The sequence below is a fragment of the Zophobas morio genome, unplaced genomic scaffold (genome assembly GCF_036711695.1).
Source record: "Zophobas morio isolate AGI-343-1 ecotype UQ-CSIRO unplaced genomic scaffold, CSIRO_AGI_Zmor_V1 ptg000074l, whole genome shotgun sequence".
NCBI classification, from domain to species: domain Eukaryota; kingdom Metazoa; phylum Arthropoda; class Insecta; order Coleoptera; family Tenebrionidae; genus Zophobas; species Zophobas morio.
Genome location: NW_026972179.1, coordinates 704,857 through 723,288, shown reverse-complemented (window position 1 = coordinate 723,288; position 18,432 = coordinate 704,857). Strand labels below are relative to the sequence as shown.

Genomic DNA, 18,432 nt, shown 5'->3' with positions numbered 1-18,432 from the left:
GAAACAAAAAATTGCAAAATCGATAAAACGGAAAATCGAATGCAATTTGTTTTTACGATTTTTTAACTTCGATTTTTTAAACTTTTTAATCTGTATTTCAATTTTTCGATTTTTGGAATTTTCTGTTTCTCATATCTAGGTTTATCGATTTTTTTGAGTTTTTCGATTTTTCCGTTTATCTTTTTTTTAAGTAAATATTTCAATTTTGAATTTTCCGATTTCGGCCTATTTCGATTTCTCGATCTTTTGAAGTCTCAAGTTTTCGATTTCGATTTCTTGGTTTTTCGATTTTCAAAATTTTCGATTTTTCTAGTATATATTTTAAATTTTCGATTTTTTAAATTATTCATTTTTCCCTTTTATAATCTTTATGTTTCGATTTCCCGATTTAAATTTTTTAGTGTGTTTCAATTTTTCCATTTTTGGAATTTTTGATTTCCCATATCTCAATTTTCCAGTTTTAAAAATTTTTCGATTTCTGGATTTTTAAGTGTTCGCTATCTCAATTTTAAACATCGCAATTTTGGGAATTTTTCAGTTTCTATATTTTTCAGATTTTCGATATTTTCATTTTTCCGATTTTGTAATTTTCATTTTCTTGATTTTATATCACAATTTTTCATTTTTCCATTATCTTTATTTTTTCAATGTTTCTTTGGATTTTATAATTTTTTGTTTATTCAATTTTTTACATTTTCAATCTTTGATTTCCAATTTTTTTATGTTTCGAAGCTTTCATTTTGTACTTTTTCAGTTTTACAATTTTTCTATTTTATAATTTTTCGATTTTGTTTATTCGAAAAGTTAAAAACTCGAAAAAATTGAAACAATGAAAAACTAAAAACCGAGAAACTTAAAAATCTAAAAAAAAATAATGAATCGAGGAACGGGAAAAAAGAAAAACCATTCGAATTGAAAACTTGGAAAATCCAAAAATTGTAAAATCGAAAAATTATAAAATCTTGAAAATTGTAAAGTCCAAAAACTGTGACATTCAAACACCGAAAAATTGAAAAATTCCAAAAACGATAAACTGAAAAAGTGAACAACTTTAAAAATTATAATTATTAGGAGTGTTATAATTAAAATGAAAACTAGAAAAATTGCAAATGAAAAATTAAAAAAACGGAAAATTGAAAGCCGAAAATTGAAAAAATACAGAAAATTAAAAACCCACACGAAAAAATGCAAATCGAAAAATTGACGAAAATAAAAACTGAAAACTCGTGAAAATTGCAAACTCTAAAATTTGAAACATCTAAAAGTAGGAAAATCAAGAACTGAAAAATCGAGAAATCGAAAATTTTCAAAACTGAAAAGTCGAAATTTTGGAAAATCGAAAAACCGAGGAATTCAAACTGAAAAAAGATCGAGAATTCAAGATGTCGAAAAATCTAAATGTCTAAAATTTAAAAAATAGAAAAATTACAATAACGAAAAATTTAACATTAAAAGAAACACAAAATCAAAAAGTCGAAAAATCGAGAAATTGAGAAATGGAAAAATGAAAATTTAGAAAAACCAAAGATTGAAAAGCATAAAAAAAATTTAAATCGGGAAATCGGAACGTAAAAAAATAAAATCGAAAAATTGAAAAATTTTAAATTTAAAAATTCGAAAACTTGAAAAACCGAAAAACTGAAGAAATGAAAAACTAAAAAATCGACAAATTGAAAAATCTCAAAACTGAAAAGTCGAAAAATTGAAAATCCCAAAAATCGATTTCCGGTAAGTCGAAAAATCAAAATTTAAAAAGTTGAAAAATGAAAATATCACAAAACTGAAAAATATGGACATTCTCAAAATTGAAATGTTGAAAAATCGAGAAATCGAAAACTTGAAACAAAGAACGAAAAGTAAAAACATTTTAAAATCGAAAAAACGTAAAATCGAGATGTAAGAAATCGAAAATTTGAAAAAATTAATATTGAAAAAAAAAAGAAAATTGAAAACCGAAACGAAAACCTGCAGATCGAAAAATTGAAAATTCTAAAAACTGAAAAATTCAAAAGTTGGAAAATTCAAGAACTGAAAATTTAAACTTGAAAATTCGAAAAATTGCAATTAGAAAAATTTGTCTAAAGAGTTTAGACAGTACTTCCCTCGCTGTCGGAAACTTGACGACTGCATGCCTATTGTGTTTTTTTTCTCATTACATTTTTGTAGTGGGAATTTAAAAAAAAATTGCGATGACGTCATCAACATTTTTGCAAGGACACGTATATCAGTTGGGATAGATGTAGTGTAATACTAAGAATAAAATTATTATATTCTCAAATTTTCGGGAAAATGAATTGGGTCGTTTGAATATTGATTTGTAATAATCAATAAAATAACGAAACAATTTACTCACGTATACCTACGTATCAGAGGCAACTGAAAATCGTGTATGTATAAACATTGTTATAATAATTTAAGATGACAGGCGTAACAGCATACGTGAGAGCCAAACACAGAAACTGTAAACAAAACGACCGTCGGTTTTATTGCTTCGACTTCCGCTTATTATATAAAACATTGGGTTTTATTTTAATTCTTGACGGTGAAATTCACAATTGGTTGATTATAAACATGTCTATTTCACATTCGCGGAATCAAGTGAACGCATAAAACAAATGCAGGTCTGTAATGTTAAAGTCGATGTAAATAAGCGTGCTACCCTTATGTTTCAACCGAGTTTTTCCTTTAACAAATTTTGTGTCTACCAAATTGGGTTGGTTGGGGTGTAATACTAATAATAAGTGTTGCCTTTAATTTAATCAATAAAATAAATTGACTTCATTAATTTTTTTGAACCACCTCTTAAGAAAATCTAAAAAATATGAATGGAATGATAAATCACAAGTACAAACTCATCATATTTTTTGCATTTTAGATAGGATTTATTCAGCAAAATTTAAGAGTGACGTCATCAATTTTTTTAGGAGGGATGAACAAATACATTTTGAACAAAAGTTTACCATGCTTATAATAACTTTAAAATATTCCCAAGATTTCAAAGCATTCGGTTTTGTAATTCCTGGTTAAATCGATAAAATAAATTCACGCCTTCATTAATTTTTTTGAGTCACCCTGCATATGCAAATCCAAAAATATGATTGGAATGATAAATCACAAGTACAGACTCATCATATTTTGTACATTTTAGATACGATTTATTCGGAAAACTTTTGAGCTGACGTCATCAGTTTTTTGTAGAAGATAACCAAATATATTTTGACTAAAAATTTATTATGCTCTTTATAACCTTAAAACATCTGCAAGATTTCAGAGCATTCGGTTTTGTAGTTCCTGATTAAATCAATAAAATATATTTACGCATTCATTAATTTTTTTGAGTCACCCTGTATATGCAAATCCAAAAAATATTAATGGAGTGATAGTTCACAAGTACAGACTCATCATATTTTGTACATTTTAGATATGATTTATTCCACAAACTTTTGAGCTGACGTCATCAAGTTTTTGGAGGGGATAAGCAAATATTTTTTGACTAAAGATTTATGATGCTCTTTATAGCCTTAAAACATCTGCAACATTTCAAAGCATTCTGGTTAGCAGATTAAAAATTAAATTTCAAAATGTTGTTTTATAATTTTGATTTTTTTTCCAAAAATCTGGACGTTTCGGGTGAAAAGTCGATTCAGAGTTGTAAACTACATGTGTAGGACTATGTTATTTTATACAATTGAAAACCCATTTACTATGTACAATTTTGAAGTGACGTCATCGCTTTAGTGGTGGGGATGATTCGACAAATTTTGGTTAGCGTTTTACCATCTACATGATATTCTTAATATAAGTACAAAATTTCACAACAATCGGTCGAGTACTTTCGGAGATTATCTGTCTAATAAAAATCCGTGACAACAGACGGACAGACGGACAGACGGACAGACGGACGGACAGACGGACAGACGGACAGACGGACAGACAGACGGAAATGGGAGACCTATTTCTTCGTCTTCTAGGGGTCATGAAAGATCGAGAAAACGTAAAAGTAGAGAGTCGGCCGACGGACTCGATTACAATACTTCCTTTGCTTACGCTCGGGAAGTAAAAATTGGAGAAACAAAAATTTGAAAAAAATTAATAAAATCGAAAACCGAAACGAAAAATTGCAGATCGAAAAATTGAAAAATGTAAACTCTGAAAAATTCAAGTTGGAAAATTCAAAAACTGAAGAGTTTAGACTTGAAAACTCGAAAAATTACAAATCGGAAAATTGATGAAACAAAAAAAAATGAAAGACTGAAAAACCTTGAAACGAAAAATTGTAGAAACTAAAATTTTCAGAAGTTGGTAGATGCAAAAACTGAAAAGTTTAAACATGAAATTTCAGAAAATCGCAAATCGAAAAACTGAAGAAACAAGAAAAAGATGGAACATTGAAAATGCACGAAACGTAAAAATTAAAAAACGAAAATTTGAAAAAATTAAAACTCAAAGAAAAAGAAAATTGAAAACCGAAACGAAAAATTGCAATTCAGAAACTGAAAATTCTAAAAACTGGAAAATTCAAAAATTGGAAAACTCAAGAACTGAAAAGTTTAAACTTGAAACTCGAAAAACTGCAAATCGAAACGAAATACATATTTCAGGCCCAATATTGAAAAATCTAAACATTGGAAAATTCAAAAATTGAAAAGTTTAAACTTGAAAACCCGAAAAATTGCAAATCGAAATATTTGTTTCTTAAAAAAAATGAAGAAACGAAAATTTGAAAATATTGAAAATAAAAACAAAATAAAATTGAAAACCGAAACGAAATATTGCTGAACGAAAATTGAAAAATCTAAAAATTGGAAACTCCAAAAGTTGGAAAATTCAAAAACTGAAAACCTTAAACTTGAAAACCGAAAAATTGAAGAAACGAAAATTTGAAAAAAATTAATAAAATTGGAAACCGAAACGAAAAATTGCAGATCGAAAATCTGAAAAATATAAAAACTGAGACACTCAAGTTGGAAAATTCAAAAACTGGAGAGTTTAGACTCGAAAAATTGCAAATCGGAAAACTGATGAAACAGAATACATACATATTCCGGACCGAAAATTGAAAAATCTAAAAATTGAAAAATTCAAAGATTGGAAAATAAAAAAATTGAAAAATCTCAAAACTGAAAAGTCGAAAAATTGAAAATCCCAAAAATAGATTTCCTTTAAGTCGAAAAATCAAAATTTAAAAAGTTGAAAAATGAAAATATCACAAAACTGAAAAATATAGACATTCTCAAAATTGAAATGTTGAAAAATTGAGAAATCGAAAACTTGAAACAAAGAACGAAAAGTAAAAACATTTTAAAATCGAAAAAACGAAAAATCGAGATGTAAGAAATCGAAAATTCTAAAATCGAAAAATTGGAATACACGTTAAAAGGTTAAAATCGGGAGATCGAAGCATAACAAAACATAAAATCTAAAAAATTGAAAAATGGAAAAGCCGAGAAATCGAAATTAAAAAATTGAGACATCATAAGATCCGAGAAAAACCGGAAAATTTAAAACTGAAATTATTTAAACTTAAAAAAAAAACGATAAATCAAAATATTCAATATTCGAAAAATCAGAAATTTTAAAAATCGAAAGATCGAGAAATCGATGTATCAAAAAAGTGAAAAATTTTAAATTAAAAAATTGGAGATATTGAAAAATCCCAAAATTACAACAACGAAAACTTGAGAAATCGAAAAACTGAAAAATCGATAAATTGGAAAGAAGAAAAATCGAAAAATCAAAGAATTGATTAATAGAGAAATTGAGAACTGTAAAAATGATTTTTTTTTTAAATTGCAAAAATTGTAAAACTGAAATATCGAAAAATTAAGTAAACTAAAAATCGAGAAATCAAGAAATCGAAAAATTGTAATTCAATTTAGTTTTATTTTTCCACAAAAATTCCGATGTCGAAGATTAAACTTCAACACGGACTCATAAACCATAGGTACACTGTTACTTTTTTTTTAATTTATGTAACATTTATTTGACAAAATTGTAGAACTGAAGAAACGAAAAATAGAAACGTTGAAAAACTAGAAATCGAGAAAAAATTAATGAATCAAAGGACGAATTAAATCGAAAAATGTTCGTAAAGTCCAAAAACTAACATTCAAAGATCGAAAAATTAAAAAATTCCAAAAACGAAAAATTGAAAAAGTGAACAACTCTAATAAAAATTATAATTATTATTACATATCTAAAATGCAAATCAATCAAACAATTTTATTTATCCGGAAAGTAGAAAATTCGAAAAATTGAAAATTCGGAAAATTAAAAAATTGGAAAAAATTAAAAAAAACAAAAAATTGCAAAATCGATAAAACGGAAAATCGAATGGAATTTGTTTTTACGATTTTTTAACTTCGATTTTTAAAATTTTTTAATCTGTATTTCAATTTTTCGATGTTTGGAATTTTCTGTTTCTTATATCAAGGATTATCGATTTTTTTGAGTTTTTCGATTTTTCCGTTCATTTTTTTTTTTTAAGTAAATATTTCAATTTTGAATTTTCCGATTTCGGCCTATTTCGATTTCTCGATCTTTTGAAGTCTCAAGTTTTCGATTTCGATTTCTTGGTTTTTCAAAATTTTCGATTTTTCTAGTATATATTTTAAATTTTCGATTTTTTAAATTTTTCATTTTTCCCTCTTATAATCTTTATGTTTCGATTTCCCGATTTTAATTTTTTAATGTGTTTCAATTTTTCCATTTTTGGAATTTTCGATTTCTCATATCTCAATTTTCCAATTTTAAAAATTTTTCGATTTCTCGATTTTTAAGTTTCCACTATCTCAGTTTTAAACATCGCAATTTTGGGATTTTTTCAATTTCTATATTTTTCAGATTTTCGTTTTTTTCATTTTCCCGATTTTGTAATTTTCATTTTCTTGATTTCATATCACAATTTTTCATTTTTCCGTTACCTTTGTTTTTTCAATGTTTCCAATTTTTTTATTTTTCGAAGCTTTCATTTTGTACTTTATCAGTTTTTGTTAATTCGAAAAGTTAAAAACTCGAAAAAATTGAAACAATGAAAATCTAAAAACAATTAATGAATCGAAGAATGGGAAAGACGAAAAACCATTCGAATTGAAAAATTGGTAAATCCAAAAATTGTAAAATCGAAAAATTATAGAGTCTTGAAAATTGTAAAGTCCAAAAACTGTGACATTCAAACACCGAAAAATTGAAAAATTCCAAAAACGAAAAACTGAAAAAGTGAACAACTTTAAAAATTATAATTATTCGGAGTGTTACATAATTAAAATGAAAACTAGAAAAACTGCAAATGAAAAATTAAAAAAACGGAAAATTGAAAGCCGAACATTGAAAAAATAAAGAAAATTAAAAACCCACACGAAAAATTGACGAAAATAAAAACTGAAAACTCGTGAAATTTGCAAACTCTAAAATTTGAAACATCCAAAAGTTGGAAAATCAAAAACTGAAAAATTGAGAAATCGAAAATTTTCAAAAATCGAAAGATTGAAAAATCTAAATTTTGGAAAATCGAAAAACCGAGGAATTCAAACTGAAAAAAGATCGAGAATTCAAGATGTCGAAAAATCTAAATATCTAAAATTTAAAAAATAAAAAAATTACAATAACGAAAAATTGAGAAATGGAAAAATGAAAATTTAGAAAAACCAAAAATTGAAAAGCATAAAAAAAATTAAAATCGGGTATTCGGAACGTAAAAAAATAAAATTTAAAAATTTTAAATTTAAAAATTCGAAAACTTGAAAAACCGAAAAACTGAAGAAATGAAAAACTAAAAAATCGACAAATTGAAAAATCTCAAAACTGAAAAATCGAGAAATCGAAAATTTTCAAAACTGAAAAGTCGAAAGATTGAAAAATCGAAATTTTGGAAAATCGAAAAACCGAGGAAGTCAAACTGAAAAAAGATCGAGAATTCAAGATGTCGAAAAATCTAAAAATCTAAAATTTAAAAAGTAGAAAAATTACAATAACGAAAAATTTAACATTAAAAGAAACACAAAATCAAAAACTCGAAAAATCGAGAAATTGAGAAATGGAAAAATGAAAATTTAGAAAAACCAAAGATTGAAAAGCATAATAAAAATTAAAATCGGGAAATCGGAACGTTAAAAAAATAAAATCGAATAAAATTGAAAAATTTTAAATTTAAAAATTCGAAAAGTTGAAAAACCGAAAAACTGAAGAAATGAAAAACTAAAAAATCGACAAATTGAAAAATCTCAAAACTGAAAAGTCGAAAAATTGAAAATCCCAAAAATCGTTTTTCGGTAAGTCGAAAAATCAAAATTTAAAAAGTTGAAAAATGAAAATATTACAAAACTGAAAAATATAAACATTCTCAAAATTGAAATGTTGAAAAATTGAGAAATCGAAAACTTGAAACAAAGAACGAAAAGTAAAAACATTTTAAAATCGAAAAATTGGAATACACGTTGAAAAGGTTAAAATCAGGAGATCGAAGCATAACAAAACATAAAATCGAAAAATGGAGAATTTTAAAAATCTAAAAACTTGAAGAAATAAAAAATTGAGACATCATAAGATCCGAGAAATGGAGAAATCGAAAAACCGGAAAATTTAAAACTGAAATACGTAAGTATTTAAACTTAAAAAAAAAACGATAAATCAAAATATTCAAAATTCGAAAAATCAGAAATTTTAAAAATCGAAAGATCGAGAAATCGATATATCAAAAAAGTGAAAAATTTTAAATTAAAAAATTGGAGATATTGAAAAATCCCAAAATTACAACAACGAAAACTTGAGAAATCGAAAAACTGAAAAATCGATAAATTGGAAAGAGGAAAAATCGAAAAATCAAAGAATTGATTAATAGAGAAATTGAGAAATGTAAAAATGATTTTTTTTTAAATTGCAAAAATTGTAAAACTGAAATATCGAAAAATTAAGTAAACTAAAAATCGAGAAATCAAGAAATCGAAAAATTGTAATTCAATTTTGTTTTATTTTTCCACAAAAATTTCGATGTCGAAGATAAAAATTCAACACGGATTCATAGACCATAGGTACACTGTTAATTCTTTTTTAATTTATATAACATTTATTTGACAAAATTGTAGAACTGAAGAAACGAAAAATAGAAACATTGAAAAACTAGAAATCGAGAAAAAATTAATGAATCAAAGAACGAATTAAATCGAAAAATGTTCGTAAAGTCCAAAAACTAACATTCAAAGATCGAAAAATTAAAAAATTCCAAAAACGAAAAATTGAAAAAGTGAACAACTCTAATAAAAATTATAATTATTATTACATATCTAAAATGAAAATTAAAAAACCTGCAAATCAAAAATTGAAGAAACGAAAAATTGAAAACAAAAAAAATTGAAAAATCCAAAAACTGAAAAAATTCAAGTCCAGGTAAAATGCATACGATACGGTACGGCTAACTAACAAGTATTTGTCATCCCGACAAGGCCGGCATTTGAACAAAATATGCATTAAAACTCATATTCGTCGAAAAAAGCATTAACTAAGGTAGCTCCTTCACGTAAGTGTCAAATGTAAAAGTTAAAAATGACAGTCAAATATTTTCGTTAGAAACACCTAAAGGTTGCTTTACACTATCTGACGACTGAATGACATTGACGTCTGAAATTTTTTGGCGGCAACTGTATATGTATTTTTTTCAGACGTTGCAATGCCACAACAAAGGCATAAGCGACTTCGTTTTCCTGGGGTCCTGCAGTCTGCTGGCCACTGGTGAGTCCCCAAACTCTGTCGTTCCAAAACTCAGTTGTCTTTTCAGCTGGACACAGCTCCGAGAGCAAGAACGTGTGCATCTGGGACTCGATTTTGCCCCATGGGAAGGCCTTGGTGGTGGCATTCACGTGCCACGACCAGGGTGCCAGCAGCTTAGTCTTCGCACCACAGCACCAGCTGCTGATTTCTGCTGGAAAACGCGGCGACGTGTGTCTGGTGGACGTCCGGTCCAAGACGGTCCGACACAAATTCACGGCCCATGAAAGCGCCGTCAAGTGCATAGCGATTGACCCCCACGAGGAGTACTTCGCTACGGGGTCGGCCGACGGCGATATCAAGGTACTACGATTGATGGTACTAAATAGCAATGAAAAATTCATTCGTTGTAGATCTGGGCCATTGCTCTCCCCAACATCCTGCTGTCGCTCCCGACCGAGCACGCCAGGAGCAGCTTCTTCAAGAACATAGGGCAGGGAGTGACTCAGCTCCACATCGACTCGCACGCTCGGTTGTTCTCGTGCGGGGCCGACGGGAGTATGAAGGTCCGCCAGCTGCCGGATCGGGAGACCTTGCTGGGTCAGCACCACAACCACCATTAATCGTTTGCCTAATTACAAGATGTAGCGCTTTTTAGGTTGATCTAGCATTCTGATTACTTTAACTGATATTTTTATAGCTTGTTAATGACTGTTTCGGGTCCTCATGTTGTTTATGTCGAAATTTCTATGTATCTGTCTATATAATTGTTGAATGTACAAAATATACACAGATTTAGAAGTATTGCGGTTTTAGATGTAAATCTACGCTTTGAATAAATATTTTGTTCCAAGGACGAGTGTGTTTTATTTTTATTGGGCGGGTTTTATCTGGACGATATTGTGGCTGTTATCTGGTATTAGAGGTGTATTATTCGGTCATTTATTAATGCGGGTTATCTAGTTTATAAGGGCGTTTAGCAGATTAGCGGATTTACGACACGAAAGTTAATGAATTTATTAACGAATATTTGTAGTTACAAACACCTAGAAAATTTGAAAAAATTAAGAAAATTGAAAACCGAAACGAAAAATTGCACGTCTAAAATTGAAAAATTCAAAAAATTGCAAATCGAAAAATTGGAGAAACAAAAAATATGAAAAATTCAAAAATGGTGTATCGAAAAATTCAAGAAACGAAAATTCGAAAAAATTAAAGTTGAACAAAATTAATAAAATTGAAAACCGAAAGGATAAATTGCAGATCGAAAAACTGAAAATTCTAAAAACTCAATAATTCAAAAGTTGTAAAATTCGAGAACTGAAAAGTTTAAACTTGAAACTTCGAAAAATTGGAGAAACAAAAAAAATGAAAAATTGAAAAATCGTGTAACGAAAAATTCAAGAAACGGAAATTTCAAAAAAATTAAATTGAAAAAAATTAATAAAAATTGAAAACCGAAGCGAAAAATTGAAAAACAAAAACTGAAAAATTCAAGTTGGAAAATTCAAAAACTGAAGAGTTAAGACTTGAAAACCCGAAAAATTACAAATCGGAAAATTGATGAAATAAAAAAAAATGAAAAACGAAAAAACCCTGAAACGAAAAATTGTAGAAACGAAAATTGTCAAAAGTTGGTAAATTCAAAAACTGAAGAAACAAAAAAATATGGAACATTGAAAAAGCGTGAAACGAAATATTGTAGAAACGAAAATTTGAAAAAATTAAAACTCAAAGAAAAAGAAAATTGGAAACCGAAACGGAAAATTGCAGATCGAAAAACTGAAAATTCTAAAAACTGAAAAGTTCAAAATTTGGAAAACTCAAGAAATGAAAAGTTTAAACTTGAAAACCCGAAAAATTGCAAATCGAAATATTTAAGAAACAAAAAAATGAAGAAACGAAAATTTGAAAAAATTGAAGATAAAAACAAAAGAAAATTGAAAACCGAAACGAAATATTGCTGATTGACAATTGAAAAATCTAAAAATTGAAAACTCCAAAAGTTGGAAAATTAAAAAACTGAACACCTTAAAGTTGAAAACCCGAAAAACTGAAGAAACAAAAAAGAATAAAAAATTGAAAAATCCTGAAACCAAAAACTGAAGAAACGAAGAAATGAAGAAACGAAAATTTGAAAAAATTTATATTGAAAAAAAATAACGAAAATTGAAAACCGAAACGAAAAACTGCAGATCGAAAAATTGAAAATTCTAAAAACTGAAAAATTCAAAAGTTGGAAAATTCGAGAATTGAAAATTTAAACTTGAAAATTCGAAAAATTGGAAAAACAAAAAAATGAAAAATTGAAAAATCGTGTAACGAAAAATTGTAGAAACGAAAATTTTCAAAAGTTGGTATATTCAAAAACTGAAAAGTTTAAACTTGAAAATTCGAAAAATCGAAAATCGAAAAACTCAATAAAAAAAAATGGAACATTGAAAAAGCGTGAAACGAAAAATGGAAGAAACGAAAAATTGAAAAAACCAAAATTTGAAAAAAATTAAGACTCAAAGAAAAAGAAAATTGACAACCGAAACGAAAAATTGCAGATCGAAAAACTGAAAATTCAAAAATTGAAAAATTCAAAAATTGGAAAACTCAACTGAAAAGTTTAAACTTGAAAACTCGAAAAACTGCAAATCGAAACGAAACGAAATACATATTCCAAATCCAAAATTGAAAAATCTAAAAATTGAAAAATCCAAAGATTGGAAAATTCAAAAATTGAACTTGAAAACCCGAAAAATTGCAAATCGAAATATTTAAGAAACAAAAAAACGAAGAAACGAAAATTTGAAAAAATTGTAGATAAAAACAAAAGAAAAATGAAAACAGAAACGAAATATTGCTGAACGAAAATTGAAAAATCTAAAAATTGGAAACTCCAAAAGTTGGAAAATTCAAAAATTGAAAACCTTAAACTTGAAAACCGGAAAAATTGAAGAAACGAAAATTTGAAAAAAATTAATATTGAAAAAAAAATAAAGAAAATTGAAAACTGAAACGAAAAACGGCAGATCGAAAAATTGAAAATTCTAAAAGCTGAAAAATTCAAAAGTTGAAAAATTCGAAAACTGAAAATTTAAACTTGAAAATTCGAAAAATTGCAAGTCGAAAAATTCGAGAAACAAAAAAAAAAAAATGAAAAATTGAAAAATCGTGCAACGTGCAACGAAAAATTCAAGAAACGGAAATTTGAAAAAAAATAATAAAATTGAAAACCGAAACGAAAAATTGCAGATCGAAAAATTGAAAAATATAAAAACTGAAAAATTCAAGTTGGAAAATTCAAAAACTGAAGAAACAATAAAATATGGAACATTAAAAAAGCGTGTAACGAAAAATTGAAGAAACGACAATTTGAACAAATTAAAACTCAAAGAAAAAGAAAATTGGAAACCGAAACGAAAAATTGCAGATCGAAAAACTGAAAATTCTAAAAACTGAAAAATTAAAAAATTAGAAAACTCAAGAACTGAAAAGTTTAAACTTGAAAACTCGAAAAACTGCAAATCGAAACGAAACGAAATACATATTCCAGACCGAAAATTGAAAAATCTAAAAATTGAAAAATTCAAAGGTTGGAAAATTAAAAAATTGGAAAATTCAAAAACTGAAAAGTTTAAACTTGAAAACCCGAAAAATTGCAAATCGAAATAGATAAGAAACAAAAAATTGAAGATAAAAACAAAAGAAAATTGAAAACCGAAACGAAATATTGCTGAACGAAAATTGATAAATCTAAAAATTAGAAACTTCAAAAGTTGGAAAATTCAAAAACTGAAAACCTTAAACTTGAAAACTTGAAAAATTGAAGAAACGAAAATTTTAAAAAATTAATAACGAAAAAAAAAAGAAAATTGAAAACCGAAACGAAAAACTGCAGATCGAAAAATTGAAAATTCTAAAAATTGAAAAATTCAAAAGTTGGAAAATTCGAGAACTGAAAATTTAAACTTGAAAATTCGAAAAATCGTATAACGAAAAATTCAAGAAACGAAAATTTGAAAAAAATAATAACATTGAAAATTGAAACGAAAAACTGCAGATCGAAAAATTGAAAAATATAAAAACTGAAAAATTCAAGTTGGAAAATTCAAAAACTGAAGAGTTTAGACTTAAAAACCCGAAAAATTGCAAATCGGAAAATAGATGAAACAAAAAAAATGAAAAACTGAAAAACCCTGAAACGAGAAATTGTAGGAACGAAAATTTTCAAAAGTTGGTAAATTCAAAAACTGAAATGTTTAAACTTGAAAATTCGAAGTCGCAAATCGAAAAACTGAAGAAACAAAAAAAATATGGAACATTGAAAATGCGTGAACGAAAAAATGTAAAAACGAAAATTTGAAAAAATTAAAACTCAAAGAAAAAGAAAATTGAAAAATTGAAAATTCTAAAAACTGAAAAATTCAAAATTTGGAAAATTCGAGAACAGAAAATTTAAACTTGAAAATTCGAAAAATTGCAAATCGAAAAATTGGAGAAACAAAAAAAAATGAAAAATTGAAAAATCGTGTAACGAAAAATTCAAGAAACGAAAATTTGAAAAAAATTAAATTGAAAAAAATTAATAAAATTGAAAACCGAAACGAAAAATTGCAGATCGAAAAATTGAAAAATATAAAATCTGAAGTCTCTCAAGTTGGGAAATTCAAAAACTGAAGAGTTTAGACTTGAAAACCCGAAAAATTGCAAGTCGGAAAATTGATGAAACAAAAAAAAATGAAAAACTGAAAAACCCTATAACGAAAAATTGTAGAAACGAAAATTTTCAAAAGTTGGTAAATTCAAAAACTGAAGAAACAAAAAAATTTGGAACATTGAAAAAGCGTGAAACGAAAAATGGAAGAAACGAAAATTTGAAAAAATGAAAACTCAAAGAAAAAGAAAATTGGAAATCGAAACGAAAAATTGCAGATCGAAAAACTGAAAATTCTAAAAACTGAAAAATTCAAAAATTGGAAAACTCAAGAACTGAAAAGTTTAAACTTGAAACTCGAAAAACTGCAAATCGAAATGAAATGAAATACATATTCCAGACCGAAAATTGAAAAAATCTAAAAATTTAAAAATTCAAAGGTTGGAAAATTAAAAAATTGAAAAGTTTAAACTTGAAAACCTGAAAAATTGCAAATCGAAATATTTAAGAAACAAAAAATGAAGAAACGAAAATTTGAAAAAATTGAAGATAAAAATAAAAGAAAATTGAAAACCGAAACGAAATATTGCTGAACGAAAATTGAAAAATCTAAAAATTGGAAACTCCAAAAGTTGTAAAATTCAAAGACTGAAAACCTTAAACTTGAAAACCCGAAAAATCGAAGAAACAAAAAAGAATAAAACATTGAAAAATCCTGAAACGAAAAACTGAAGAAACAAAAATTTGAAAAAATCAATATTGAAAAAAAAAAATAAAGAAAATTGAAAACCGAAACGAAAAACTGCAGATCGAAAAATTGAAAATTCTAAAAACTGAAAAATTCAAAGTTGGAAAATTCGAGAACTGAAAATTTAAACTTGAAAATTCGAAAAATTGGAAATCGAAAAATCGGAGAAACAAAAAAAATGAAAAATTGAAAAATCGTGTAACGAAAAATTCAAGAAACGAAAATTTGAAAAAAATTAAATTAAAAATAATTTGTAAAATTGAAAACCGAAACGAAAAATTACAGATCGAAAATCGAAAACCCGAAAAATTGACGAAACAAAAAAAAATGAAAAATTGAAAAATCCTGATACAAAAGTAGTAGTAGTGGACAACTGGCTACTTTTCTGTTTTGTCGACAATTCATGGTCCCTAGAGTACGAAAAGTTAGGTCTCTCATTTCCGTTCGTCCGTCCATCTGTTTGTCTGTTTATCTGTCTGTCTGTATGCCGTCTGTCCCGATTTTATTAGGCAGATAATCTTCCAACTACTGGACTCTTGAATTTTCGGAAAAGTTGCCAAAAAATGAACAAAAAAGTCTTAGATCCAATTTTATTGTTTCAGAGCAAACTTTTTGAAATATTCGGTTTGAATTTTTTTTTTTTAATAATCCGAATTTTTCACAATTTAGTTGGCGATTCTGCAAAAAATGGTAGAAACTGTTACTAATTTTCAAAAGTGATCAAAAATTTCAAAAGTAGGTACTGAAAAATTGAGCTTTTTAAAAAATGGCTTAAAAATCCACAAAGAGTTCTTGGGGTGTGCATTCCAACGTGCTGATTTGAAAACTATAACATTTTAATGGTTATATTAATATTAATACAGGTATAGAATCATCATATTTTGTACATTTAAGATAGGATTTATATAACCTCAATGTCTCCAGCAAAACTGAAAATAATAACAGTCATAATAGTACCTAAACAACATCTGTATGCAATAGAACAGGGCCCCACTTTGTAAATTTCCCGGCGGACCCCGTGTCCTCAATCCGACACTGCCTAGACATCCCGTCATTTTATTTTTCTAATGAAAATTAACCGCAATTCTGTGGTTATTTAATGCATAGTTTTGCCACGGAAAGAATAATAAACATTTTTTCTCACATAAGAGATAATAATAAGTTACACGACCAAAACACATGTCATAAATTTTAAAAAGAATCTTTATCTGGAATGTATTATTATATAATTGACGTAAAACTGTTTGAATATGATTAAATTACACCATAAATACTTTCGATAAAAAAATGTAGCTTCTGAAGTTTTGTTGTAAATTTTCCATGTAATCAGTGTGCATGGTTTTGTCGATAAGATGTAGGGGTTATCTCCAGTCATAATATGTAATCCAACGTTATATAATTTTTCTGCTTAGGGCTTAATACTAAATAAAATTTAAAAAAATAAAAACGCATTTGAACATTATTTTAAACATTCCAAACTAATTAATTAATAAAACACATTTTTTTTAATTTAAACAAGTATGAAGTTAGAGATAAACAAAAATAGGTACATACACACACAAAAGATGTTATTTATTCTTTTGAATTTCGTTCATATTTAGAATACACAAACAGATATAAAAGCCGAGATTATCACAAGAGAAACATTTACTCTGAAGAACTATCGTCTGAAAGTCGTTCAATCATGGCTCCGAAGGACAATCTAACCGCCGTTCTGTACGGAATCAACGACATGCGTCTGGTAAGAAAACACTTCAAAAATCCACCAAACTTTCGTATATTTTCGTAGGAACAAAGACCGATTCCCGTTCCAAAGCCAAACCGTAAGTCTTAATAATTGAGTACTGATAACCCAAACCACTTTTCGAAAATCCAGAGGTCCTTTTGAAAATGGAAGTGGTCGGCATTTGCGGCTCCGACGTCCACTATCTAGTCAGCGGAAGGATCGGCCCTTTCGTGGTCAAAAAACCCATGGTTATCGGGCACGAGGCCTCTGGTACCATCGTGGAAGTGGGTAAAGACGTGAAGGATTTGAAACCTGGTGATCGCGTGGCCATCGAACCTGGAATAACCTGTAGGACCTGCTATGACTGCAAAAGCGGGAATTACCACCTTTGTAGGGACATGGTGTTTTGCGCCACGCCCCCGGTGGACGGAAATTTGGCCCGGTACTACGTCCACGACGCCGATTTTTGTCACAAGTAAGTGGATTGTTATAGTTAAAATATGAAAAATGAATTGGGTTTTAACTTTTAAGACTCCCCGATAATATGGATCTGGAAGAGGGTGCTTTGATGGAACCGCTTGCAGTGGGAGTCCATGCATGCAAACGAGCTGGGGTACGAGTCGGTTCCATAGTTTTAGTACTAGGCGCCGGTCCCATTGGGCTCGTTTCGATGCTAACAGCCAAAGCTATGGGTGCATCTAAAGTCATAATTACAGGTTTACCGAGCATCGCATAGTACTAAACAAGTACCAGTGAGCTATTTTCGTTGTTGTAGATCTCGTAGACCACCGTTTAAACAAAGCAAGAGAACTTGGTGCCGACTTTACCGTACGAATCGAGAAGAACATGACCGAAGACGACATTATCAAAAAAGTGAAAAGTCTTCTGGGGGAAGACCCTACGGTTACGCTGGAGTGTACCGGGGCTGAACAGAGCGTCCGGGTTGCTTTGCAGGTGACCAAATCCGGCGGTGTTGTTATTTTAGTCGGATTGGGTAAATTCGAAATGACGGTACCTCTAGCGGGTGCTTTAGTCCGTGAAGTCAATATCAGAGGGGTTTTCAGATACAACAATGAGTATGTGGCAGGTCTTTTTTTTCACAGATTAATAGTGTTATTTTAGCTATCCCATTGCGATCGAGTTGGTGAAAACTGGCAAAGTCAACGTGAAACCGTTGATTACTCATCATTTCACCATTGAAGAGACGAAGAAAGCTTTCGAGACTGCTAAAACTGGACAGGGGAATCCGATCAAGATTCTTATTCATGCTAACCCCGAGTGGAAACCATGATTTACTTGATTTTAAATTTAATTTAATTAAAAAAAGTTACTATCTACACAATATTACTAAAATGTCATAATAATTTGTCAAGTGGTTTCACAAATTATCTGCCTAATAAAATCGACATAGTCATCATAAAAAAAAGAAAATGGTATAAGATTATTTCAACAGAACTTGTCTTACTGCTGAAGTAAAGCCCAATACATCCCGGTTCTTTGAAAAATGATAAAATTTGATTTTGCGTTTTTGGTTTTGTGATAATCTCTATAAAGTAAAAACTAGTGGTGCAAATAACAAAAAAAAAAGTAAAAAAATCGAAAAGTCGAAAA

The 18,432-nt window shown here is 28.3% G+C and overlaps 2 protein-coding genes across 4 annotated transcripts in view; both read left to right on the top strand.

The window, feature by feature from the left end:
• The window catches only part of LOC135143725 (dmX-like protein 2), a 58,053-nt gene extending 47,495 nt beyond the window's left edge, over positions 1–10,558 (top strand). For all 3 annotated transcript variants that reach the window (XM_064075639.1, XM_064075638.1, XM_064075637.1), the window contains 3 exons: positions 9,657–9,726; positions 9,773–10,065; positions 10,116–10,558. In XM_064075639.1, coding sequence (XP_063931709.1) covers positions 9,657–9,726; positions 9,773–10,065; positions 10,116–10,325 — 573 coding nt within the window. In that variant the 3' untranslated portion in view covers positions 10,326–10,558. The remainder of the gene's footprint in view (positions 1–9,656; positions 9,727–9,772; positions 10,066–10,115) is intronic.
• A 6,163-nt stretch (positions 10,559–16,721) lies between these two features.
• Positions 16,722–18,242, top strand: LOC135143712 (sorbitol dehydrogenase-like). The gene is made up of 6 exons (XM_064075621.1): positions 16,722–16,836; positions 16,885–16,918; positions 16,972–17,296; positions 17,353–17,537; positions 17,597–17,897; positions 17,944–18,242. The coding sequence occupies exons 1-6, from the start codon at positions 16,780–16,782 to the stop codon at positions 18,110–18,112; spliced, it is 1,071 nt and encodes a 356-aa protein (XP_063931691.1). The 5' UTR covers positions 16,722–16,779; the 3' UTR covers positions 18,113–18,242.
• Positions 18,243–18,432: the final 190 nt, after the last annotated feature.

What these genes read in the sequence shown, in the direction of transcription:
- LOC135143712 (XM_064075621.1), top strand. Translation starts at nt 16,780, where the DNA reads ATGGCTCCGAAGGACAATCTAACCGCCGTTCTGTACGGAATCAACGAC. An exon ending in GAATCAACGACATGCGTCTG is followed by an intron (nt 16,837 to 16,884) that starts GTAAGAAAACAC and finishes ATATTTTCGTAG; the next exon opens with GAACAAAGACCGATTCCCGT. An exon ending in TCCCGTTCCAAAGCCAAACC is followed by an intron (nt 16,919 to 16,971) that starts GTAAGTCTTAAT and finishes TCGAAAATCCAG; the next exon opens with AGGTCCTTTTGAAAATGGAA.